We start from the raw sequence: 26,106 nt of genomic DNA, 5'->3' as shown, positions 1-26,106 counted from the left end.
CAAAAAAGGGGAACAATAATTTCAAGACGTTTGACCATCAATTTGAGCTCAATTGGTATACGCTTAATAGTCATCATAAACATCGGAAACAAGGTGAAATAAATAACACAAAACAGTAACAATTGTGTTTAATGACTAATAAATGTTCATTCAAATAAGATACTTGATAGAAAAAAGTACATTACTTTTCCTTCCGATATCCTGCAACGACTGTATAGTATATTATCTTATGTACAAAGAAAAATACAAAGTCACCTCTTGGAAACCTTTCCCAGTGAACCTAATCATTATCTTAGTGACATCATTCAATAACCAGAATAATACACCACCACCACTTAGTGTTAGAAGAAACATCCTACGGTTAGGATTTTTTTTGTCTTTGCCTCACTGAAGATTTGTTTTGATGCCATCATCGAATCCCGGTTCTTGTAAGGAGATTCTAAGCCCAGATCTGCATTTAAAAAAAAAAGAAGAGTAAAAATAAAAAAGGCAATGTATATATTATATAAAATGTACTATTTTCTTCAATGAATTGTGCTAAAATGAAGTGGCCCATAATTTTAAAAGGTATCATATTTTCCAGGCTGTATGATGGAGCCAAACCTTCCAAATTGGTCGAATACTAGTACAAAACGGGGATCGAACCGGATTATTGCACCGATTCCTAACCACCAAGTCGCTTAGGGACATGGATGGTTGATATCTATTGCATAACATCGGATGAAACGGGAATCAAACCTGTATCACGGTGGGTACTATCCACTAGACCACTAGGGATACAGATGACACATCAGGTATTATCTCATTATCACACTATTTTTTAGTCCGGGTGCCAGATAAGCAAGAGAAATGGGCAAACAAAGTAATTTATAATCGATATAAAATTTCTTTTCACGTTTTCTCAGTTCAAACTCAGAATTGTAATGCAAAAACTTGAATAAGTGCAGCCATGCGTTTATATGTTGAGAAGAGCAAATTACTTCCCACAATACCTTTTTTTCATTTCAAAACCACCGAACAACTTCCCACAAAGCATTTCTCTCTATTCATTAGTTTTGTCCCCAACCTAACACCAACAATTTGGTACAGTGACTAAAAATAGTGTGATGATGAGATAAAATTGAATGCCTTTTCATGTGCCGTCTGTATTCCTAGTGGATGGAATCCGGTTTTCATTCCTGTTGCATCAATTTCTATGCAATTGTGATCAGAGATATATTCCAAGTGATCAATGCACAAATACAGTACTTTAATTTTTGTGCTACCCTAGCCCTTACCGTAAGTTTAATTCCCAGGGCCTTGTATCTAATATAAAAATCTCAAATTATTTATAAATCAAAATTTGTGTGTGGGTCCGTCTGTGGCTTATAGGCTACGAAACGGCTCAACAGATCTTCATGAAAATATGGACAGGTGTACTTTAAGCCTCTGGCAGCGTCTTTTGCTACGTTAAATGTCAATGCATCCCCAATAAACACCCAAAAAAATTGATAAACATCTGCTTTTCGTGTGCAAGCGGCTATGGAAATGTATGTGGCTCTTTGGCACTCCCTAGTCACTAGGGCCTAGTGGCTCCCTGGGGCTTTTGAACAAACCAATGCCCCAAAAAAGAATCCCCGGCAAAGCCAAGCCTGGCAACGCAAAGCTATAATGCTTGTATTGAAGTAACACCGCAAAGACAACTTAGTGGGGGTGCGCCCTATAGTACGGAAAAGATGGCAAATACAAATACGATGTACATGCTTCTCACCCGTAAATTTGTATCCCAGGAGGCGGAGCAAAGCGCCGTACCGTCCGGTGACAATCGGACTCTGCTGACGCGGTTCTCGTGACCGTACATCGTGGTTATGCGATTTCCCTTCAGGACGTCCCACACATTGATAGTGTAATCGTTGTAGCCGGCAAAGAGAAGGCGACCTGAGAGGGACAAAAATGTGTGACGTGGAGTCGAATAGCACTCGAGTTCTTTAAAGCAATTTTTGAAGCTTTACCACTCAGAGAAAAATCAACAGTGGATGCCCCAAAGATGATGCTGTCTTTCTGGTAGACAGCCACTTCACGGTCAGCTCGTAAATCATAGAAGCGACACTGACAAAATTAATGAAATGGTCGTTTATGTTGAGAAAATATGTTCTCTTTATACAAGCACCTCTAAACATGAGAATTTCAGTACAGTGTATGCGTTTTATTTAAAAAACTTGCTCGCCATTTGAAGGAAAATCTAGTTGACGAGCAGTCCCAGAGGCTACCACTAGAGACGACTCATCAGTTGTGTCTGCTTACCGCTAGCCTAAGTTTGTCCAAACTAATGCGGGCCAAAAACAAATTGTACTGTAAAATGTTGTGCATGTATGTTAAGTTATAGTAACTTTCATTTGTAGTGTACAGTAAGTGCTTATGTATCAACAACAGTGTGTTGATCTTACACCTGCCAACCTACGCCGATTGCTCCCCTTGTTAATTATTGGAAATCCTCCTTATTAGACGATAATAAACTTTTCAAACTCGGCAGCTATTTACTGATAGCAAGACGGACAATGTAGAATACGAGACAATATTAGCAATTTAGGATGGCGTTGTTGTCCGTTACCATTGATAGAGACAATCTGGATTTGAGCTGAAATGGGCAAGACGAGATAGATCTTTTTTTCCCTCACCAAAATTGTTTTACAGCATACACAAGTTGAAATATTCAAAAAAATATATCAAATCCAGGGAAACCATAACAGTTGACAGGTATGCGATCCCTGTGATCCGCTAAGTGTCTCAACCATGGTAATTGCTCAGAATGAAGTGCATTTTATTCTGTTAATATCATCTTATCTATGTTATTACTGTATTTTTTGATGTTTAATTACCATTTGAATGTGTTTTATGCAGTATTGAGAACAACACCGATCCATAACGGCGCCATCTTTTTCAGTAAGGAGATAATGTAACCATTTTTCTCGCCGTTAACGATGTTCAAAAGCAGAGCATTACATACATTTTTGTGCGTGGCTACATACGTTTTCACGTACGTTTTAATGTTTTAGCTAAAGTTTTTGCACTTTTACGTATTTTCTCGCGCATTTTTACCTACGTTTTTGTGCATGTTGACCTACGTTTTCGTGAGTGATTATGTACATGCTGTTTGTTATATTATTAAAGTGTTTACTTATATATATATATATATCAGTTAATAGTTATTTTTTGGAAGAAGTACTGAGTAATTATAATTATTCTTTTAAAGTAACATGCCCAACACTCCTTTTATAGTTATTTTGGAGTCAGTTAGATCCTTTTGGGAGGACAGGAACAGACCAACTCGTTTTTAATTATTTCATATCGGGAAAATGTGCTTGTTACACGAGGAATCCGAGCGACAAGCACGATCCTGGGATGAATTAAACCTGGATGAAAAGTTACTACTGTATATTACATAATGATTGGGAGAAAACAATTTGCCATTGAACTGGATCAGCTATCCCGAGACCAGTGTAAAAAAGACTGTTTTACTTTATTCCCTGCTAATGCTTGATGGGAACTTACTCATACCCGTATTCAGTACACACTTACCGTGGCGTCATCAGAGGCGGACGCAAACGCATCTCCGCTGGGGTAGTACCTGAACAGACAGGACGGATAGGACGGGACTGGTTAGCATCACTGAAACCTTTTTACAGGAAACAAATCACACACAACAACAATTCTCTACTTGACTGAATGGGCTTAATTGAAATCCCAAAGATCTCCTTGCACTGCTCCAAATCCCACAAAGAATATATTTCTTAAACTAAAGGACTAACACAGTATAGATTTATTGAATAAAATAGTCTTTGTTGTAACTGATAACAAAAAGAACATTATTTGCAACAAGCTCAAAACTCCAGGATAAACACGTAATATAGATTTTAAAGAGAAAAAGGAGGTAAAACGTATTTCAGGATAAATAGTCAAACATGTCAGTATTTACAGTACGAGGTATTCCTTTGAAACTGGCCTAAATTCTAAGTGCACCAGTATGCATTTTTCATTGCACTAAATAGAGCAGCAGTGCAATAAAAAGTAGTGTGGTAACGTTAAGCAGCAACAAAATTTCGAAATAAGTCCCTCAAAATGTGAATACCCATTTTTCTATACAATTTTCAATAAAATTGGCAAAATAAACTTTTCACTGTCTTGTACGCCTGTTTAGTGGTGTTTATTTTTTTGTGTTAAATCGATTCCAATCTTCCTGAATAACTCAAATTGGTTTCCTGTTTAACTGTTACAAGGCAACGTTGTGATGAAAATAAAGACTTAAGTCAGAGGGAAATATTATTTGGCCTTGAAATCATCAGGTGCATCATAAACTACATAAATACAGCATCATCTGCTGACGATATGGTATCAATGGCATTCCTTTTGTAAATTTTCATCATTGCAAAAAGGTTTGCCATTGTTCAGTATCTTTGCTTTTCTCCAGTGATCAGCAGAGTAAGATTCATTAACATCAGTAGCTGGCAGCAGAATATTTTTGTTTTGTTTTGTATAATATGTGGCCATGAGGTAGTGAAAGGAAATATATTTGTTAACTTATTTTGTTTGATGAAGCTGTTTAAGATTACACCGCAAAAATAATAAATCAATAGAGTATTATCATTCTCTTATTTTCAAAAAAAAAAAACTGAAAATGTTCAAAAGCACTAAAACATGTTTTATTCCACTGCTGAGTAATTTTTGCTCACTAAGTTTTTTGTGGGGGAGCCTCAAAGAATCCTATGATGAATATGTGCCCTTGTAAACTATTGAATTTAGATTACAAATATGAAAGGCAATGACAAAGCAAACAAGTCACAACCTCATTAAAACTCCACTAAAATCCAAAATTACAGCAAAATTCTTAACGTCATGTCAAGTGTATCACTTCCTGAGCCACGGTGACCATAAAACAGCAGTATTTCCCATAGCATTAAAAAATTGCTGTTGCTACATGTTATTACACTTATTTTCATTGCACTATTGTTACAACTTCGGCCAGTTTTTCTGAACACTACGTTTTAATTTTTTTTGTCAAATCTTATAGGCTTATCGTTTTCTCTTCAAAGTATTTATTAAACGTGTTATCCTGAAGTCCCATGTCTAATGTTGTATATAATTTCTCACAACGTTAATATCAAAGACAATAAAGACAATTCTATTCAATAAAAGGTGAGTGTATCGCACGCACTTGACACAGTTGATGTCCGACTGGTGGTTCTCAAAGGACTGGATGTTCTGTCCAGAGCGCATGTCCCACACGTTGGCCTTCTTATCACAGCCCTGATAACGCGTAGAGTAAATCAAGAGTCAAGAGAGTTGATATGGTAAAAGAAAAAACAAAAAGCATATAAAATGCTGCCTAAGTGTGTGTGTTTCTTACGCCAGAGACAAAAGTATTGCCGGTTTCAGAGGGGGCAAGGTCCAGTGACAAGACATCGGCAGTGTGACCGTGGAAGCTCTGCAGAAGCTGTCCACTTTCCACATCCCACAGACCACACGTCCCGTCGCCACTGCTTGTAAGCAGCTGGAAAGCAAACATTTTTTTTAATCATGGATTGGGACTACATTGCTAGAGGAAGAATTTAAAATCGTGTATGCGAGTCGGAGCAGTTAAGAGCTGCAATGGTTAGTCGACGCAGTCGAAAAAATTAAAAAGAAATATTCGACAACAAATTTTATTTTCTACTTTTATTGCCGGACATTTTTCACACATGAACATAATCTCTGCGGAGTGTCACGCATGCACACTAGCGTATCATGGCGGTAGATCGGTGACGCACAAACATTTACACAGCACGACAGTCGAACGAAACTGAGTTCAACACGGCTCTAAGATTCAAGTAACATTCAAGCAAATACATTTTTGATGATATGCATTGTACATTTTATACGCATATGTTCCACTACACAAGAGAGCTTGAGCACTATGCCAAACTATGGCTTACAAACATTTGAAATTAAATACACGCAGTTTGGAGAACAAAAGTCACTTGTTAAAACACTAAGAGCAACAAACATAACTTGCTTAAACCATTTGATTTCAAACTGTTGAGAATCGTCAAGTTATTTTGTTTCAGATTTTGTGAGTTGACCACTGAATGTACTGCATAAAATGCACATACTTATTTAATATACTGTTGTACTGCTGCTATTGAACCAATTCTTGGTTAACAGGGATAAAAACTTTTTTTATTATATGATTGATTTGCCTGTCACTGAAAAAAAACAAACACTTATGGATTTATGTTGTCTTACTGACTGAGCAGTACGCCCAAACGGTTTTTATTTGTATAAAAAAAGATTATCTACTGTACCCATGTTTTTTGTGTTTATTATCATTTTTTATATAATTAACTTCATGCTAAAAGTAAAAAATTATAATCATCCGATTATTCGACCAATAGTTTCAATAGTCAGTGACTAGTCGCCTATTAAGTTAGTTTAGTTGCAGTTCCGTACTTTTGAGACAAGGCTAAAGTTTGGGGTTGGAAGACGAAGTGATTTTTTTTACAGAGGAGACAAAAAACAAGTTTTGAGGGAAGAAAAAAAGCTACTTTTTGTAGCAAAAAATAAATAATTTCACAAAAAAGTTTTCTTCATATCAAAAGAAGCTAATTATGGCGTATAAGATGATATGGCAAGTTTTTGGGGTAGCAGATGAAGTCAACTTTTGGTGTAGAAAAAAAACCGAGAGTCTGCAAAGAAAACAAGGCTAGTTTTTTGAGTATACAAAACAAGTTTTTGTCTAATTTGTGGTGACATGCTCAAAAACATAGCATCAAACATCGAGACAAAAGACAACCTATTAAAAAAAACGTGTGACTGAATTATTTGGAAAATAGAGTTTACACGTGATACTGACTAGACAAATCTTCATGCTAATGATAAAAATGTGCTTGGCAACAAAATAAGTGAAAGAATCACGGAATTACTGATAAGGTAAAAAAACAATGAATGCTAAATTTCAATGTATTTTTTATTTTCTTGTATGTACGAAAGCACTAAAAGCAAATTCTACAAGAGCATACATTTTGAGTATTTAGCAGCTTGTGTGAGGAACAGATGACGAGCACTTAGGAGATCCTTGCCTCCATCGACGTTCCCGGCGGATTAGAGAACCCGCCGGGTGACCAATCCGGGCGCACTTCCCGTTTTGCGTAGATGGCAAAGCTCCAGTTTCAGTGCCAACGCGCCACAATTATCTGTAAGCCACAATTAGTGACACGAGACCAGATGGGAGCTGCGCTGATCCGACGTGAGAGCTTCTGCGCCGAGTGTGAGGCGATAAATATGAAACCCGTCACGAACGCGGCATCCAAATGAAAAGATTCTTTGTGACCCGTGCATGACGCTTCCCGCCCGGGGCTCCACTTAGCAGTATAAAGACCGTCCTCATACGCCCGCCTGAGAGACCTCAAGTCACAATGTTCCACGCTATCTTAGATAAAAGACGCACAAGTTCTAAAAATACAGACAAGTGAGGACCTTTGTCGCTGCTTGTCAGCCTCTCATCACACACACCCTCACCGGCATTCAAGCATCTTTGCACTCTCGTTTTTGCCCAGTACAGTCTCCTCTTGTAAACAAATATGTAGTCAGTCTAAGCATGCACTCCAGTGTTTCCCTTAGGATTCAGTGAGGCCCCAGTGGGTGACCTTTTTAGAGGCGTCCGGGGCATACTCCCCCGTAGAAAATGTTCGTTTTAAATTCAAACGCATTGGTCTGGTATATTTTTAGAGCAAAATCAAGAAACTCAATCTATGATGAATGTTTGCCCTTGTAAACTATTGAATCATGAATTCCCCAATTATAAAAGGCAATGACAAACAAGTCGCACCCCCAAAGCATGGTAAACAAGGCAGGAGTTTAACACAAAAAAAGTCTGCTCGTCATCCAATTACACTAAAAATAAACTATTGTTGTTCTAATGCCAATACTGTATAGGGGTGTCTTAACTTTTAAGAATGCGGGCCAGATTTGGTAAAATGAAAATCTGAGGGCTTCAGGGCATTCTTTGAACAATGTATCATAAATTCAATCTCTGTGAAGGGTTTTCCTTTGAAGCATTTTCACTGTGCCGTAAAAGCTGCTTTAGTTTTTAAAAGTGTCCGCGACCAGTTCGCTGTATGCAGTTCGTCTGGCAAAAAAACCCAGCCATAGTCTCATGACAAATTAGGCAGACGCGGTAATCTCAAATTTCGGTGAAAAAAATACTCCAATTTCCACTTGTCTTTGAAGTGGTGGCCATCACAGTCAAGTTTCCTTTTTTATTTACAGTTGCCATGTCACCGATATGAATTTTAAATGTAATTAAATGTAATAATGTCGATGATTTGGTAAATTACAGTATTAAAAATCAGCATGGCTACTTGTATGATTGCTGCTATGACAGAATAGTGGTTCCTCTTCTATGGTTTACTTGAGGTTATTGCATACCTTTAAACCCCAAGGCAATAGTTCCCCCTTAATAAAGATTGCAATTCCCAAATTAAGCGATAATAAACCTTACACACGTAGCACCTGTTTACTCACAGCAAGACAAAGTAGAACAAAAAAACGTCTTTTTTTAAATGAATTTTCTCTCGTACAAAAATTGTTATACGCAGTTTAAAATGATCAATAAATATGGGGAAAATGTATTAGTTGACAGGTATATTATTGTACTGGCAAATTATTAGTGATAGGAATTCCGGCTCTTTTTAGAGAACTGGCTCATCTACCTATGCTTCCAAATGGTTAATTGACTGCATTTCATATAGCGCTTTTCAAATCACTAAAATTGTTTACAATGTATTTAACACTTACACTTCTTCAGATTTCCTTGTTGCTAATGTAATATCATGCATGAAATGAATGAATAAAAAGTGTATTACACTATATTTATACAACCCTGCATTTCACTCCACAGTACAAACTTTTTTCATACTAAGCAATTTTAAGTCAAAATACACATAAATCCAGGAAAAATAGACTACAAAATAAAAATATATATATATTAACGTCAGTACTATGATAAAAAAACACTATAAAATAAAAACTTTTAACTATTTACATTTCAACTTTTATCCAATGTACAACTAACCAACACAACCTCTGAAAAAATGGGCCAAAATATAAATTAAAATGTTTACAAAAAAAAAAAAAAAAAATGGGTTTCTTCAGAATATTAGCATTTAGAGAGACTGCTTTGGAGCCATTAATTAAAACAACTCCAAACTGATTATTATTATTTTTGTTCCTTCTTTTAAATCTCCAATTGCACTCCTTTCCTTCTGCTCAATGTGCTGTCATGCAGAAGATGCATTCTTTTATATTTTTCCTCAACAATTTACTTGAAACAATACTTTCAGTAAACTAAGAGAACATCATTTTTTAACATGCACTCACCTGCATGTCAGAGTTGGTGAAGGTGCAAGCCGACAGGTAGTTTGTGTGCCTGGCCACCAATTTCTTCTTGCTCACTGGGTTCTCGCTCGGATCCAGAGTAAGTGGGTACACGCAACATTTGTTGTCCAGACCTCTGAAAGACCGGAAGCACGCAAAATGACGCAAAGTATCTGGAGTTAAATCATTTTCAAATATTGTTGAAGAAACTTTAGAACTTATTCTCAAAAGTACTACCAAGGAGGATATTTTTACTTAACCCATTTAATGCCATAACATATAAAAACATTTTCAGAATAATTGTCCCTTGTTGCCAAAACATAAAAATATGTTTTTCTGTGTTATTTTAAAAACTTCCAAAGGCTTTGGCAATGCTGATCAGTAAGTATCCAGCCTCTGGGAATGATTTCAGTATAAGTGACCACTAGGTGGCAAGATTGATCTGATCAGATCTTTGTCCAAATATCGAGGAGCCCCCACAACCTCGTGTTGCTTTGCTTCCACTATCTAAATGTAAATGGTCTGCATTTATACAGCGCTTTTCAAGTCAATTAAGAACTCACAAAGCGCTTTACAATATGCTTCACACTTTCCCCTTTTCCACACCAAATACCTGCCATCGGGGGCATTAGGGATTCAGTGTATTGCCCAAGGACCCTTCGACATATAACACGGGGGAGCCGGGAATCGAACCTCCTCCAATGATTTAGAGTGTGTAGGCAGCCCCGAGTGACAAAATTCAAGTGATCACATCACCGGAAACATTGGACACTGAAAGGTTCTTGCATAATCTTTGTGTTCTTGCAATAAAAAGTTATTTTGCAAGCAAAGTACCCTCGTGTTTATGGGAAGCATTGTTTAGATATTGGAGGTATCAAAAATGCAAACAAAAACCTTGAAATAAAAGTTATGCAAAAAGCTGTTTTCTGAAGTTTTCTTGGAAAGAAGGATTTTCAATAAGGCAATGTTCAAATGTTGTTAAATACACACTGGTAAAAGCTAGACACATTTTTTCTTTATGAAAGATGAAGGTTCAAGCTTTCTTTTGATATGTCCTATGCATATATAGCTACATAAGTTTTCTCTGGGCCTTCAAAAAAGTCGAAACAGCAACATCAGGGATGTGATTTGACCAAAGTGAAATCATCTGAAAATTAGCCGGGGGTCTGGGGGCCGCAGGCACCCAGCTAGGTCCAGGGCAGTGCCCTGGTGGGGGGACAAGTGGGGCGAAGCCCCCCGGAGCTCATGGGTTTTCCGTGTTTTTAAGTACTTTCAATGCACTCAGATGACAAAGAAATAGACAAAACAACAGCATAAATTTTCAATGTATTTTGAACTATCCCATATAAAATTACAGTTTAAGTCAACTCAAAATCAGTCACATTAAAAAACATTGGACTGCCTTTGCTTTTAAAAACTATCACTGAGAATATCATCATATCTAACTAATGTGATTACTAAGTTAACACATAAATCATGTTAAAGAGTTCAAATTTCATGAACAAATAATTGTATCATGACCAAATGAAAAGTAACTGATATTAGAACATACCACAAATGTCTTTGTTATAGCAGATGTTATCTGTCGGAGTCATGTGCATACACAATGAACTACTAAATCACTGGCCATGCAGAAACATGAAATTCGTTCAAAGTTCTGAAATTTATATTTTCTGTCACATTCTAGATGAATTATAACATCACTTAATATCACAAATATTGTTTTCTACTCATTAAAACATTCAACATATTTACAGGAATATACAAGTGTTCATTCTTGAGCACAATCCATTCACATGACACAAACACTACTTCCTCCTAGACTTCATTGCTTTGGAATGGGTCTTTCTAGCCTGCTTCTGTGCAGCTTTGATGGTTCTTCTTGAGGCAGCCTTGCTCATTTGGGTGTCCTGTTTCACAGCAAGTTCTGTTCGTTTTGCAAACAACATAGCTGCTTCTGCATCCTTCTCCTCCCTGTACCTTTTGGAGGATGTCCTCAGATTTAGGCACAGTTTGGACTGCAGAGGATCCATCAGAATGTCTTTCCTTCCAAAATGGCTGACAGAGGTGGTCTTTCTTGCTCTTGGGGCATATTTCACAGTCTGGATAGAACTGTATGTGGCTATGTCCATTCTGCATGCTTTGGGGTTCATGGTAGAATATCATACAAGTACTTTATTTAAAAAATATAAATACTGACAATAATTTTGATTACTTATAGGCTTAATAATATTTTTAAATTTCCTAAATCATATTTTAAATGTTATAATTTATTTTTTTAATAGCAGCGTATCCGTATATTTGATAAATGAAAATATAATAATTATAGGCCCTACAGTAAAGTGTTGGTGTAATGTACACATGAAAATCTATTATTGTAATTGTTAAATATTTATGGCCATTTTTATTACGTTATAATATTTTCGAAAAAAAGGGGAAAACTGTCAAATAAATTTGAAAAGTTTACCACCTACCTCAAAATTCACGACTCTATCGGCAACTGGTACAGGTTGTTGGGGTGGATCACGTCTCTCTATTACCGCTTCCGATTGTGATGTCAATAAGGGATGGAGGCCGTAAAGTTTTGGAGTTTTCGTTTGGGCACCGAAACTTCCAGCGATGGAATAATTTGTTGTTCTTGACTGGAGTTCTTTCACGTGTTTTTTGCTCTTTGCGTGACTTTGAAGAGCTTTGAAACCTCTCCCACCATAGTCAATGGTATCATAACACCAAATGCAAAGCGCTTTCCCGGCACGATCGATCTTCCGAATAAAGTCACTGAAAAAATTCGTCACAGTCTTCTTTCCAACATTTGTAGATAATTCCTTCTCTAACCAGTCCCATCGAAACTTGTTTTTTACGATCTTATCAATTTCTTTAACTCGCGGAGCATCTTTGCGTTCGATCACGGACATCTTTCTTTAAACACCCGGCAAAAACGTGTGAGAAATGAACAATGGCATACTCCTATGCCTTTATAACAAGCGCGTTTATTGGTCAACACGGAGACTTCAACCAACCAATCAGTTACGGAAACACTAAAATGGAATGCTGTAGAGACGAAATCGGATTTTTTACCACTTAAAAAATCGGAAATTTTACAATTTTATTTTTGGAGATAAAAAAAGCGGAATTCCGCTAATTAGCGGAAAAATCACATCCCTGCAACATCGGCTGGCACCCACACTCCCCATTTCAGAAAAAAAGTCTGGCATTGAATGAGTTACTGTAAAATTTGGGTTCCGAGACATGGTTTGGGTCAAAAATTCGATTTAGCTTCAAAATCTGAATATGGTTTCTAAAAGGATTTCAACAAAAGATTAGAGTTTTAAAATGGGCTTTGAATTCTTTGTTAGGGTTTTAGAATTGGTGGTACGATTCCATAATATACTTGGGAATTTGACTGGATACACGTTTCTAATTTATCAAGGACAAAGTGACAAATGATGAATACACACCCGGACGCCACAGCACAACCTGAAGGAGCGTATGCACACGCTAGTACCCAGGTGCATGGCATGCTAATGGCGTGTTCCTGGAAAAGACACACGCACATATTGGAATAACAAAAATACCAATGGACACAATGAGCTTCTAGGTGTCAAGTTAGAGGGAAAAGACGACAGTGCCGAGTACACATGAGGATTATGTTATCACGTTCATGCGCATCTCTAAGTGCACTTGTAATCTTGTTTTTATGTGCTAGAATGGAACAAAACAGTGTAATCGGTTTTACTAGGCCACCAGGACATTGTTTATAGGTATTAAATGCAATCATTTTCTGAAATTTTGGGAAAGCCCCACTTACCTTGTTGAGAGTGAATGCATCCCACACAATCACTTTACCGTCCTATACAGCAAAAACAAAAAATATCTGCACTCAGTTTGAGAAAGTACAGTGTAAGATATTTTTAGTGCAATTCATACAGTACTACAACTTACAGTACATTATGTAATGTTGAAGCCCGATCCCATGACTCCTCTTTCCCCTCAATTCTACCGCTTACTCTATCACCAGAATGTCCAAACCCTCCACAAATCAGAGTGAGGAGAAAGAGTGAGGGACATAAGCCCCTTTTCACCAAGTCAGAACTGGAGCACCCTAGTTCCTCTTTAAGAACACCCCCTCAGTATTACTGACCAACACAGGAGATGAGGTTACAGGAAAGACGAGGAAGAGGTGAGTGAAATTTTAAAAAGCGGAAAAAGACACGAAACGGCAATGAACATTTTTGCAATTGTTACGTCACGATAAGCACAGCTCTAAGTGGTTAAACTGTAAGAAGGAAGGCCATTTCTAATTCCTGGATGAATCGCTTCTCTTGCCCTCACAGGAAAAGTTTAAGGGGAAGGAGAAAGAATAAATTAGACTGAGTGGGCAGGAGTGGACGGGCTCTAAGTATAGTATATTTCCAAAAAATGATAATGTTTAACATAACACAAAAAGTCCCCCTAAGGATTAACATTGCATCTTTGCAGTTCAATTGTGTGCATGTGCATACCTGCGAGGAGCTGACTATGCGTCGCTTGTCTTTGCACCAGTCCATGCACAACACCTTGGTGTTATGACCCCTAAGCAGACGTCTGGTCTTGATGGAAAGAGCCGACACCACCTCCACCTTCTCTGCCACCTTGCTTACTGCAAACCAGCACAGAACAATTTAAGATCTTGAAAAACAGGCACACAATTATTTATTTTTTATTTAAAAAAAACAGAGGTGCGTATTGACAAGTTACATTTACTCCGTTACATATAGTTGAGTATGTTTTGGGACATTTTGTACTACGAGTATTTTTAAATGACTGCACTTCTACTTCAGTAAATGTATGGAAAATAAACTGTACTCTTACTCCGCTACATTAGGCTACATTGAAACTGTTACTTATGTATATGCATTCCTCCTTTGCTTGTTTTTTTCTCTTCCAAGTCCCCCGAGTGAGAGACTGAGAGCCGGCCTTTTTGGCCCAAGGCCCGCCCTTTTTAAAGGAACCATGCAGATAGAAAACCGCCGTGTGTGTGGGGATGGGTGATCCGCCATGGACCCGAATGTTAAAAGATACAAATAACTGCACGGAAATCAAACTGAAACTGTATTAAGGAGATTTCATTTACTTTACCTTTTAAAAAGGTTAGTATTTGTTTTAAATGCTTGCTGCTTTTTATTGCACTCTATCTTGCTAAGATAAGGGGCACATAAAGCAACTTGTGTGTTTTTCCCAATCCTCAATAAAAAATTGGATTTCTTAATTGCATTTCTTTCATTTTGTCAAAACAATTAAACATTCCACAATTTATTGATACAGTAATAAAGTTAACTTGAGGCAGTATCATACAACAGTAGTCACATCATTCTCTGCAGGTTGTGCTGCATCCAACTTAGTCATTTTGATAAAACCCCTAGCAAAAAGTATGGAATCATCAGTCTTGGACAAGTATTCACGCTGACATTTTATTCTGTAGAACAAACTCTGATAAGAACCATGACAAAATAATAAAAGTTATTCAAAAGTGAAACTCCTTGGCATTCAGAAACACGAAAAGAATTGAATTAAACTTTGTGGTGGTCAGTAAGTGCTACTATTATATAGACCAAGCATAGGGAAAAAAGTATGGAATCACTCCGTTCTGATGAGAGAAAATATGGAATCATGAAAAACGGACAATAATCAAAACACATCGCTAATATTTAGTTGCACCACCGTTTGCTTTTATGACAGTTTGCAGTCTCTAAGGTATGGAATGAGTGACAGTGTCATTCATCTCTGGTGCCAACTCTCTTTGATTGCAGTTGCCAGATCATATTTGCAGGTCGGACAGAGCATTGCTGTGTTTTGAATTTTCACCAGAGGTTATCAATTGGGTTGACATCTAGGCTATTTACAGGCTGTGACATTGACTGGCTGTGTCCTTCTCCAAGGAATGCTTTCCAGTTTCTCTGTGGCATGATGCATTGCCATCCCAAAAGTTTTTACCAATTAAAGGAATAAGATAGCTGTCCAAAGTGTCAATGTAAACTTAAAAAAATATTACAGATTTGACAACAGCCATCTCCCAGTGCCTTTGCCTGACATGCAGCCCCATATCATTAAGGACTGTGGGAATTAGGATGTTTTCTATAGGCAGTCCTCGTAAATCTCACCGGAACGGCACCAAACAAAAGTTCCAGCATCATCACCTTGTCCAATGCAGATTCGTGACTCATCACTTAAGATAACCTTCATCCAGTCATCCACAGTCCATGATTGCCTCTCTTTAGCCCATTGCAGTCTTGTTCTGTGTTCAAGCGTCAACGGTGGTTCCATTTTAGCTTTCTATATGAAAATCCGATTTCTTTTAGGCGATTTTGCACAGTTCTGTCACATACATTATCTCCAACTTCCTCTAATTTCCTCCTCATTTGTCTTGTTGTGAATTTTCTGTTTGCAAGACATATGGCCTTTAGTTGTTTTTTCTTGACACCTAAGTGTCTTTCTCGTTGAAAGAGCAACAGTCAATTGTAGGACGAACCTTAACTTGCTGGAAAACAGGTTATTGGATACGAGTCTGGGGGGGGGGGGGGGGGGGCAACCACACTGGAGCCTTAAGTCTCACTGTATAACTATATAGAAATTAGTTCGCAGCTCTTGTCTTCCAAAAACACATTATTCATAACTTTGAAAATACCGGCCAACTGCTGTGCATTTTTTGGAATTGTGTGAAATGGATGAAATACAGAGAACCTTCGCTACTTCGCACTTTGGTTATTGCTGGCTCACTAGTTCGCAGATTTTTAAATGAATATATTTTGTCTTTTTCATTAATATTGTATCGTGCACCGTGTTTAGCTGGGACAGATTAAGGAGGGCGCTCTTGGGTTTGTGTGACTGTGTACTCGACACTGTAAACTGTCAATCAAACAGCAGAAGGGTGCTGCCTCTGTGAAGAAACTAGGAAGCACCGTGACCACTCTTAGCAGCTCGTTACATTAAAAGGAAAGTCCTCAATTAAATCTGATTTTAAGGAAAGTCAGAGAAGCGCAACAAAATTGCGATCAGCAGCGAGTGATTCGTGAGATTATTATTGGGTTCCAGAAAAGACTCAGACAGAATCTGGGAGAAGGCAAAAGCGGTGCTGCTAGTACTGCCTACTGCTAACGGCTAGGCTAACAACCGATGTGGACCCTGTATCTTGCCAACACCAGGTCCATTAGCTATGGAATGGATGACTTGGAGCTGAAAACTTGAGGGAAACCACTGCTTTCAGGACGGTCTTGTTTTAATCATCCCGGGGATCTGGCTCCTTTCAAGGACACCTGATGGTAGCGCGCAACTATCCGGCCGCTTTCTATATTGCTTTCTTACACTGAAAGGAGGAGCCCTCTAATATTGTTTTACTTTTGTATGATGCCAATAAAACCATTCAATTGCTATTTGTAGTGTGGCATTTGTAGATCTATAATTGTTCTTTTCTTCCTTACAGTCGTATACTCTTAGTCGGTAATGACATCATAACGAGATACGGGGATCCCTGTATGTAATACGAAATTGATTATGAGGTCATGCAGGTGAATTGGTTTTGCCTTGACCGCTTGTCATAAGTGACAGTTGGGGGATGGGCATGTGTGTAATATATATAGATTATATATATATCCCCGTGCTTACGTGGGTTTCATCTGGGCACACCGGTTTCCTCCCACATTCCAAAAACATGCATGTCAGGTTAATTGGCCGGTCCAAATTGTCCCTAGGTGTGAATGAGCCAGCAAATTGTCTGTCCCTGTGTGCCCTGCGACTGGCTGGCAACCAGTTCAGGGTGTCCCCTGCCCACTGCCCGAAGATAGCTGGGATGGGCTCCAGCACTCCCGCGACCCTACTGAAGATATGTGGTGCAGATAATATATATATACATACATATTTATGGGTATCTGTATTCATTATGTATGCCTTTTTCATACATTTGCCATTTTTATGTATATCTATCTCTTGTATTCGTGCTAAATATGTGTCTCGGCAATTTGTTGAGAAGGGGGGCTGTAGGGGGTCTCGCCCAGAGAGTAATTTAGTGCAGAACCGCTACTGGTTGCGATCATTGACAATGCATGGCAGTGACGCGTTCGGCAAGAATTTGACTTAATGAGTGTGGTGCGACCAATAATGCCCACATTGAACAAATTCGACCATTTCATGTAAAATTTGAGATTACAAGTTTAATTGACCAGATGTGTTTTTATATCATAAATGGTTGCCGTGATATTCAATGTCAAAATGAACCCATTATGAAACACCTTGTATTTCAATTAGGAAGGTTTGGACGTCACTCGTAAATTAAATATTAAATATTCAAATTTTAAATATGAATGGTTAAAAATAATTTTTTAACAGGAGTTGACCAAAAAGTCAAAATATGAATTTTCGAAAATGTTTGTCTTGACTTACATTCGACGTCGCTGAGCTTGTTCCTCTCCTCGTCCAACTTCTTCTTCAAACTGGCGCTTTCCCTCTTGAGCGAGGCCAAACTTTCCCCCTTCTGGAGTCCCTCGCACGCCATCTTCGCACAATTCACAACACACAAACCATTCGAGGAGAAGTTTAATGGCGGAAATTGGAAAGGAAAACCACAAGAGGGAAAGGATGAGTCGAGGTGGCGCGTGCACGAGCTGGACTGACCAGCGTAACTCCCGCGCGCGCGCGACACCTTCTACGCGCGCGCCCGCTTCCTAATTGAAGGCCCCGCCCCCTACCTGTACGAGTACGTAAATTGGAGCGGGCGTATTTTTACACTACGTTAACTCTAAAGGGACAGTGTGTAATATGAAGTGCCTCTTAGTGGTACAAAAGTACCAGGAAAAATACCTAAACATTCATATCAAAGTAATTTTTTATTTTAAAAAAATCACAAGTCGAAAAATTTGTATTTATTTCACATAGTGGAATCCCTACTTATGGTCGCCGCCATGTTTGTCTGGTAACTTGCTTCTACGCCGTGCTGTTTGGCACTGGTTTTCGTTCGCATAGGACAATACAGTGCCATTTAGTGGTCAAATATTACACACTGGTAACTTGCTTCTACGTTGTGCTCTTTGGCACTGGTTTTCGTTCGCATTGGACAATACAGTGCCATCTAGTGGTCAAAAATTACACACTGGTAACTTGCTTCTAAGCCGTGCTCTTTTGCACTGGTTTTCATTCGCATTGGACAATACAGTGCCATCTAGTGGTCAAATATTACACACTGGGGCTTTAAAACTTTATAAAAGTGTATTGCATTCACAGTACTTGAAAATAGATTTTTCTCAGTATTTTTTTAGATTAATCTCTTTTAGGGAGTCATCTTATAGCTATTTTTTTTTTCAATTTTGAGGAATGTTTTCCCCTTCGACCTGCAAAGCTACCGAGGACAAAAATACCAAGAAAAACTGGAAATAGACAATAAAAATCCTAATTGTAATAAACATTTTAAAAAAAACAAATAAAAAATAATTCATAAAATCAGAACAAATATTCCATAAAACATTAGAGAATTTCTTAGTAACGTACAGCCAAAATGGGGTCTGGTGGTGTGACACCTTGTCTGTAAATTGTAGTTAACACTGTACCCTAGATATACTGGACTGAACCACACCATAGCTCAGTGGTGCTTTGGCTTCGCTTGTACCAAACTTGGCATCACCATATTTTGAATATGAATCTTACAGGGAAGATCTGTATGATTTGAATTTGATCTTCGAGCCATATGTATTCATAAAAAGAGCCAATGGTGTCAGACCTATGATCTAAAACCTGTCAAGATTTTGGGACAGGAAGCTGTCGATTGGACATTCTGTTATTACCTAGATTTCATGTTAATGATGTCTTTGTATTGTCTGTTGATGTCCTTGCAACATCCATTGAAGTCTGGTCTTCATGGAAGCGGGACTACCTCATATGGGACCCTTTCTCAATATTTTTTCATTTTCTTAATGCTGAGGTTTTCAAGGTTTTCAAGGTTTTCCTTGCACTCATGTAGGTTTCAAATCAGGGATGGTGTAATGATGGTCTGTGCAGTTATGTAAAGTAGGCTTAAACGTATTTGCTTAAAGTGTGTATTTGTAATCAGTTAATGTTCCTTTTGGCCGTCTCTTAGTCTTCCTGTCTTTGTTTAAAGCTGTCAATGCTTTTCCATGGTGGAAGTTTTTTGTCTTTGTTTAAACCCACCAGTACTTTTCCTGTCTTGTGGTTTCAATAAAACACAGAGGCAGACAGGGGGGGTGAGTGTGGACGGTGAGCTAGAACGAGCCAATTGCTTGTCCTCCCGCTACTCTCCCACTCCAGCTGGTTAAAAACAAACAGCTTGCCAAAAACAAGTCTTTGCCTGATTTTTCTTCTACCGTTAGCCAATTTATAGCTCTCCCACGCGTCAGTGGTCTGCTTCTTAGACCCCACAAGTTCTTTGAGACTTTTTGTGACTACAGGCTATACAAATAAACATGACTTGACTTCATTCCAAATGATCCTTGTCAAGCAGACAAAACCTATGACATAATTACCTTCTCCACACAAAAGGAGCAGTAGTTGATAGCCTCCGTCTTGATGTAGATGTTCATGAGCGGGCTGGGGGTGCTGCAACTCTCGCACGGGCCAAAAGTCACCGCCACAAATGTCTGGTCGCACATGATTGCCTTTTGGGGAACGCACAAACCTGTGGCACAAACACTTCAAACAACAACACGAGACATTATAGAGCAATGGTGGGCAAATTACAGCTTGGGGACACATGTTTTTAAATACATACTGTGAAAAAAAATCATGCAATGTGATTTCTGGATTTTTCTTTTTAGTTTATCTCTCTCACAGTGGACATGCACCTATGATGAAAATTTCAGAGCCCTCCAAGTGGTAGGAATAGCAAAATAGCAGGGTGTTCAAATACTTATTTTGTGTTGTTATCTTTTGAGATGTAAATATTACAGAAAGTAGATATTCAAGGCCAATTCAATTAAAAAGTAGTAAATTAGTAAACTAAATACAACTACCGTAAAAATAAAGGTGGGGTTTTTTTTAAGTGCTTTGTCCCTATTGTCCCTTTGTGTGTAAACTATAAAAATAATTCTACAGAAATACTTAGTACAAAACTAAATATCAAATTTAGTCTCTAGAAAAGGCACCTAATAATTTATTTTGTTTTCATTATGAAAAGAAAACAATTATATGGAAATACTACAACAGAAATACTACAGAAATTGTACAAAAATACTACAAAATGAGTACAAAACTAAATGAAACAGGGACCTAATATATCATTTTGCTCTTACTCTAAAAAGAGAAACTATACAACAGAAATACTACAAAATCACTACCACAGAAATAATACAAAAATAGTACTACAGTAATACTACGGAAATAGTACAAAAATACTACAAAATGAGTACAAAAGTAAATGAAACAGGGACCTGATATATAATTTTGCGATCACTCTAAAAAGAAAAAAATATACGACAGAAATACTACAAAATGACTACCTTAGAAATACTCTGATACAGAGAGATTCATTCATTTTCGATCCGGCTTATCCTTACCAGGGTCTATGATACATAATACTATGATACAGAAGTAATAATACAGAAATACTACCACAGACGAACTACCAAAACATTATCACAGAAACACTACAAAAATAGTACTACAGTAATACTACAGAGATAGTACAAACATACTTCAAAATGAGTACAAAATTAAATATCAGATTTAGTACTTGAAACAGGGACCTAATATATCATTTTTCTTTCACTCTGAAAAGAAAAATATACTAAAGAAATACTACAAAAACACTAAAACAGAAAAAAAATACAAAAATAGTTCTACAGTAATACTACAGAAATAGTACAAAACTAAATAAAACAGGGACTGAATATATAATTTTGCTTTCACTCGGAAAACAAAAGTATACTAAAGAAATACTACAAAATTACAAAACTACTATTAGTTTAGTAACTTTGATACAGAAAGATCCATCCATTTTCGGTGGCGCTTATCCCTATTAGGGTCTATGAAACATAACACTATAACACAGAAATAATAATACAATAATACTACTACAGAAAACTATGAAAATATTATTACAGAAATACTACAAAAATACATTTAAAGTAACGCTATAATACAAAAATATTACTGCAGAAAATACCACACGGGAAATACTAAAAAATATCATACTTTAAAAATACCCCCAAAGCACTACAAAAATACAACAGAAATTATATTTCAAATTGTCACGGTTGCCATGGCGCCCAATTGGCCCCGCCCGTGTGGCGCCAGCTGCGGCTCGTTGACGGATTGGTTTCCCTTCTATTTAAGCTTAGTACACTCACCCTTTGTCAGTCCGTCAACGAACCTCTGCCCCGCAAGACGTGGGTTTTGACTCTGTCCGGTTCCCTTCCTGTGTTTCCTGACTGGTATTGTCCCTTCTATTTTGTCCTGTTTAACATTGATCTGCAGTTTCGTTCCCATCTATTTGTCCTGTTTAATTTCGATATCCAGTTTTGATATCAATCTCGCCTGTCCCGTCCTGTCCGGTATCGCTCCATCTGTCCGATATCTGCTCGAGTAATTGGAATCGATCTCGTCGGCCTCTGGCTTCCTGTTGTTCCACGCCTGACCGCTGCCTAACGTGGAAGACTCCCCATTTCCCGTAAAATAAAAGCTTGTGTGAGAAACGTTACGCATTTGGGTTCTCCTCCTGATCCGGTTCATGACCCAAATTTAGTGCTTAAATCGGGGACCTAATATATTGTTTTGCTTTAATTGTGAGTGCTTCAAAACCAATTTGATGAGACTAATCTTATAGTAACAAATATGTAAATGTAACGGGTGTAATAATAACTTTTGTTTTATTGAAATTCCTGCTGAAATATGTGTATAGTTTTTGGTAAGTGTCCTGCAATGATGAGTCCAACAGTGCCACCTGCTGGTATGGGGTGGGGCTTGGTTTTGGCTTGTGACATGTGACCGGGAGGCGGGGTTTGTTGGCAGTCTACAGAGAGAGCTGCTAACGAGATCAAAGAGATCAAAGCCAGCAGAAAAGCTAATGTTGTGACTCATTTCATCTGCAGTAACTGTAATAAAAACCTCATCATCCAGTCCAGCGTAAATGTGGATCTTTGGTGGGACAAGTACACCGCGGTTACATAAAGAAACATAACAGATAGATGTCTGCATATGTTTTTATTTATTAATGAGAAAAAAATTAGATAGGTCTCCAAGGCCAAATTTTGTATCCCAACAGGGCCAACCCCTGATTCCTTGTGTCAAAAAGATCCACTTTGACTCTTGCACCAGATCTTGGCCAAGTGCGTTTAAATTAAGTCGCCGCTAATCTTGTAAAGACTGATCCGAAAGAAAAGAAACGCTGCTATTCTGAGAGTGACACACAAAGAAAATATATCCTAAAGGAAAACAGTAAGGTCATTATTTCCGAACTCTAATTTTACAACATATTTTCATTGTGTGACTCTTTTTCTCGAAACAGTGTATCAATATAGCTTAGCATCATGGCTTCTTTGAGTATTAGTGCGAATTTTTGCTTCTCTATTCCAAGACTATTCCATTCCTGCGTATTTTCGACTCTTAGCTGGCTCAAGTAGTCAGGAAACCAGCAGAGGTGAAACATATGTAGAATTAGCAGTGAGATACCTCATCCCTGTGTAACTTTTTAAAGAAAAGAAAACTTTTAAAGTTGATTTTAAAGCAGGCAAGGATACGTACAGATTATAAAAAGTAAATTGTCACGGTTGCCAGGGCGCCCAATTGGCCCCGCCCGTGTGGCACCAGCTGCGGCTCATTGACAGATTGGCTTTCCGTCTTTTTAAGCTCAGTGCGCTCTCTCATACTTTGTCAGTCCGTAAACAAACCTCTGCCCCGCACGACGTGGGTTCTGATTTGGTCCCGTTTTCTGTTGGTATTTCCAGTCCGGTATTGTTCCCGTTTATTTTGTCCTGTTAAATATCGGTTTCCTGTTTCATTCCCGTCTATTTTTGTCCTGTTTATTATTCTCCCCAGTTTTCGTTCCCGTCTAGTTTGTCCTGTTTATTTCGATATCCCGTTTCACTATCAATCCTGTCAATCCCGTCCTGTCCGGTATCGACCCCATCTGTCCGATATGTGCTCGGGCAATTGGAATCGATCTCGTCAGTCTCTGGCTTCCTGTCTCTCCACGCCAGACCGCTGCCCAACGTGCATGACTCCCCATTTCCCGTAAAAAAAAAAAAGGCTTGTGTGAGAACGTCACGCGTTTGGGTCCTGATCCTGTTCCGGTTCTTGACATAAATATTGTATTTCTAGAGCAAGTACTTAGTTTGTTAAGCAAATAAATGATTTATTATAACAGAAAAATGATAAGGCACGTTTCTGTATATCACATTAGTTCTGCTAGCAATGTATCTGACAGGGTTGGGTAGGGTTACTTTAACTTGATTACTTTCAATTACTTTTGGATTACTCCAATACCAAATATGCTAATAAAAGACAAAATAAACTAAATATGAATAAAATGACCCAATTTTGTGCAGGCTTGGGGAGTAACGGAACACATGGAACGGCAAAAATGATGTTGGAAAGCTGTTTGGATTTATTTTCATTTTGTTTCTGTCGCATTTCATGTTAGTTTTGCCGGAGATCAAAGAGATCAAAGCCAGGAGAGAAAGCTTACCACGTGTTGTGAGTCATCATTTTATTCATATTTAGTTTCTTTTGTCTTTTATTAGCATATTTGGTATTGGAGTAATCCAAAAGTAATTGAAAGTAATCAAGTTAAAGTAACCCTACCCAAACCTGGTATCTGAAAACATAAATAAATACACTTCCTGCTAATAAACACATTAGAAAAAAAATAAAAAGAAGAATACATTTCCTGTTAAAAAACACATCAGCTCTAGTAAAATTATATTTTAAAAAAAAGGTAAAGAAGAAACCCCAGACAGGATGAAATAACAATAATTACATGTACTACTCATACATTCACTACAACAAAGCCAAAGGTAGGGTGACCTATGTGAATCGTGTAGATCTGAGGAGAAATTTTTAAAGAGGGGAAGGTTTTTTTTTTTTTGTTTTCTCTCAATACACTCACAATTTTATGCATGACCTTGAATACCAATCATTAAACATCTACACAACAGGAACTGATTTCGGTCTACTTTACTCTCAACAACACAGACTTAGAAGATTTAGAAAGAACAAAAAAAAGCTTCTTACCTGATAAAAATCGATGTGGGTACGTCAAGCAGGTTTTAATTTGTCCTGGCGGAAGTGAGTTGAGTTTTGCAGCGAAGAGGATTGTCCTTCACTAAGCTCCTTATGGAAAAGTGCTCAAGCTTCTGACTCTGCTCTACTTGGACGGACACCTGAGTGTCACCATAAAGTCTTTTTACCACTTTAAAATTGAAACCAGGGGTATAGTATTCAAATTTGTTCATTCAAGTTTGGAATTAGATTGCATTAAGTGAGTTTCAGGGTTCATGTTTGACAAAGAGGCAGCTGCTAAACATAAAATTGGTAAAGGAATAATTGTAATAAATGAGTTTAGAAGGAAAAAACCTGAAGCTAACGTTAAGACTAAAAAACATTAGCTATTTGTAGAGCTCACAAACATTGCCCAAATTCTTGACCCATTTAATTCAGCCTGTAGTGAATCTAATGCTGAAGGTAACAAACATTAGCTAGTGGTAAAGCTCAAAAACATTTCCTAATTTCTTGATTTACATAATTTAGCTTATACTGTACATTGATGTTCGAAGCTCATGCTAAAGCTAATAAACATTAGTCAGTGGTAAAGCTCAAAAACAATTCCCAATTTCTTGATTTACATAATTTAGCTTTTACTGTATATTGATGTTTGAAGTTAATGCTAAAGCTAACAAATATTAGCTAGCGGTAAAGCTCAAAAACATTTCCCGATTTCTTGATTTACATGATTTAGCTTGTACTGTACATTGATGTTTGACGCTCATGCTAAAGCTAACAAACATTAACTAGTGGTAAAGCTCAAAAACATTTCCCGATATCTTGATTTACATAATTTATCTTATACTGTATATTGATGTTTGAAGCTAATGCTAAAGCTAACAAACATTAGCTAGTGGTAAAATACAAAAGCATTTCCCAATTTCTTGATTTACATAATTTAGCTTATACTGTATATTGATGTCTGAAGTTAATGCTAAAGCTAACAAACATTAGCTAGCTATAAAGCTTGTACTGTACCATACTGCACGTTAATTGATGTCTTCGGCTAACGCTACAGCTAAATAACAGCTAGTAGTTAAACTCCCAATTTCTTGACTTACAAAATTCAGCTTATACTGTTCATTGCTTTTTGAAACTAACGCTAGGGCTAACAAACATTAGCTAGCAGTTAAGCTCACTAACATTTCACAATTTGGTTTTACAGGATTCAGCTTATACTGTACAATACTGTTCATTGTTGACTGAAGCTAACGGTAAAGCTGAATAAAATGAGCTAGCAGTTAAGCTCACAAACATTTCAGAATTTGGTTGTACAAAATTCAGCTTATACTGTACTGTACATTGCTGTCTGAAGCTAACACTAAAGTTAAATAACATTAGCTCGTGATAAAGTTCATAAACATTTCCCAATTTCTTGACTTACAGAATTCAGCTTATGCTGTACTATATGGATCATTGCTTTTTGAAGCTAACGCTAAATCTAACAAACATAAGCTTGCAGTTAAGCTCACTAACATTTCT

At 37.6% G+C, this 26,106-nt stretch overlaps 1 protein-coding gene across 1 annotated transcript; it reads right to left on the bottom strand.

Annotated features, from left to right (window-relative positions):
• Nucleotides 1-113: 113 nt before the first annotated feature.
• Nucleotides 114-20,039, bottom strand: gnb5b (guanine nucleotide binding protein (G protein), beta 5b). The gene is made up of 12 exons (XM_088333520.1): nt 19,893-20,039; nt 17,803-17,914; nt 13,890-14,026; nt 13,196-13,237; nt 12,846-12,922; nt 9,391-9,523; nt 5,384-5,527; nt 5,192-5,283; nt 3,559-3,607; nt 1,992-2,088; nt 1,751-1,917; nt 114-451 (listed from the first exon to the last, which is right to left on the bottom strand). Exons 1-12 carry the CDS (start codon nt 20,016-20,018, stop codon nt 440-442), a joined length of 1,188 nt encoding a protein of 395 aa, XP_088189646.1. The 5' UTR covers nt 20,019-20,039; the 3' UTR covers nt 114-439.
• Nucleotides 20,040-26,106: the final 6,067 nt, after the last annotated feature.

This window comes from Urocampus carinirostris, chromosome 4 (assembly GCF_059441175.1).
Source record: "Urocampus carinirostris isolate Australia breed hairy pipefish chromosome 4, RoL_Ucar_1.0, whole genome shotgun sequence".
Lineage (NCBI taxonomy): Eukaryota > Metazoa > Chordata > Actinopteri > Syngnathiformes > Syngnathidae > Urocampus > Urocampus carinirostris.
The sequence above is the reverse complement of the archived record's forward strand: the minus strand, read 5'-3'. Positions and strand labels throughout refer to the sequence as shown.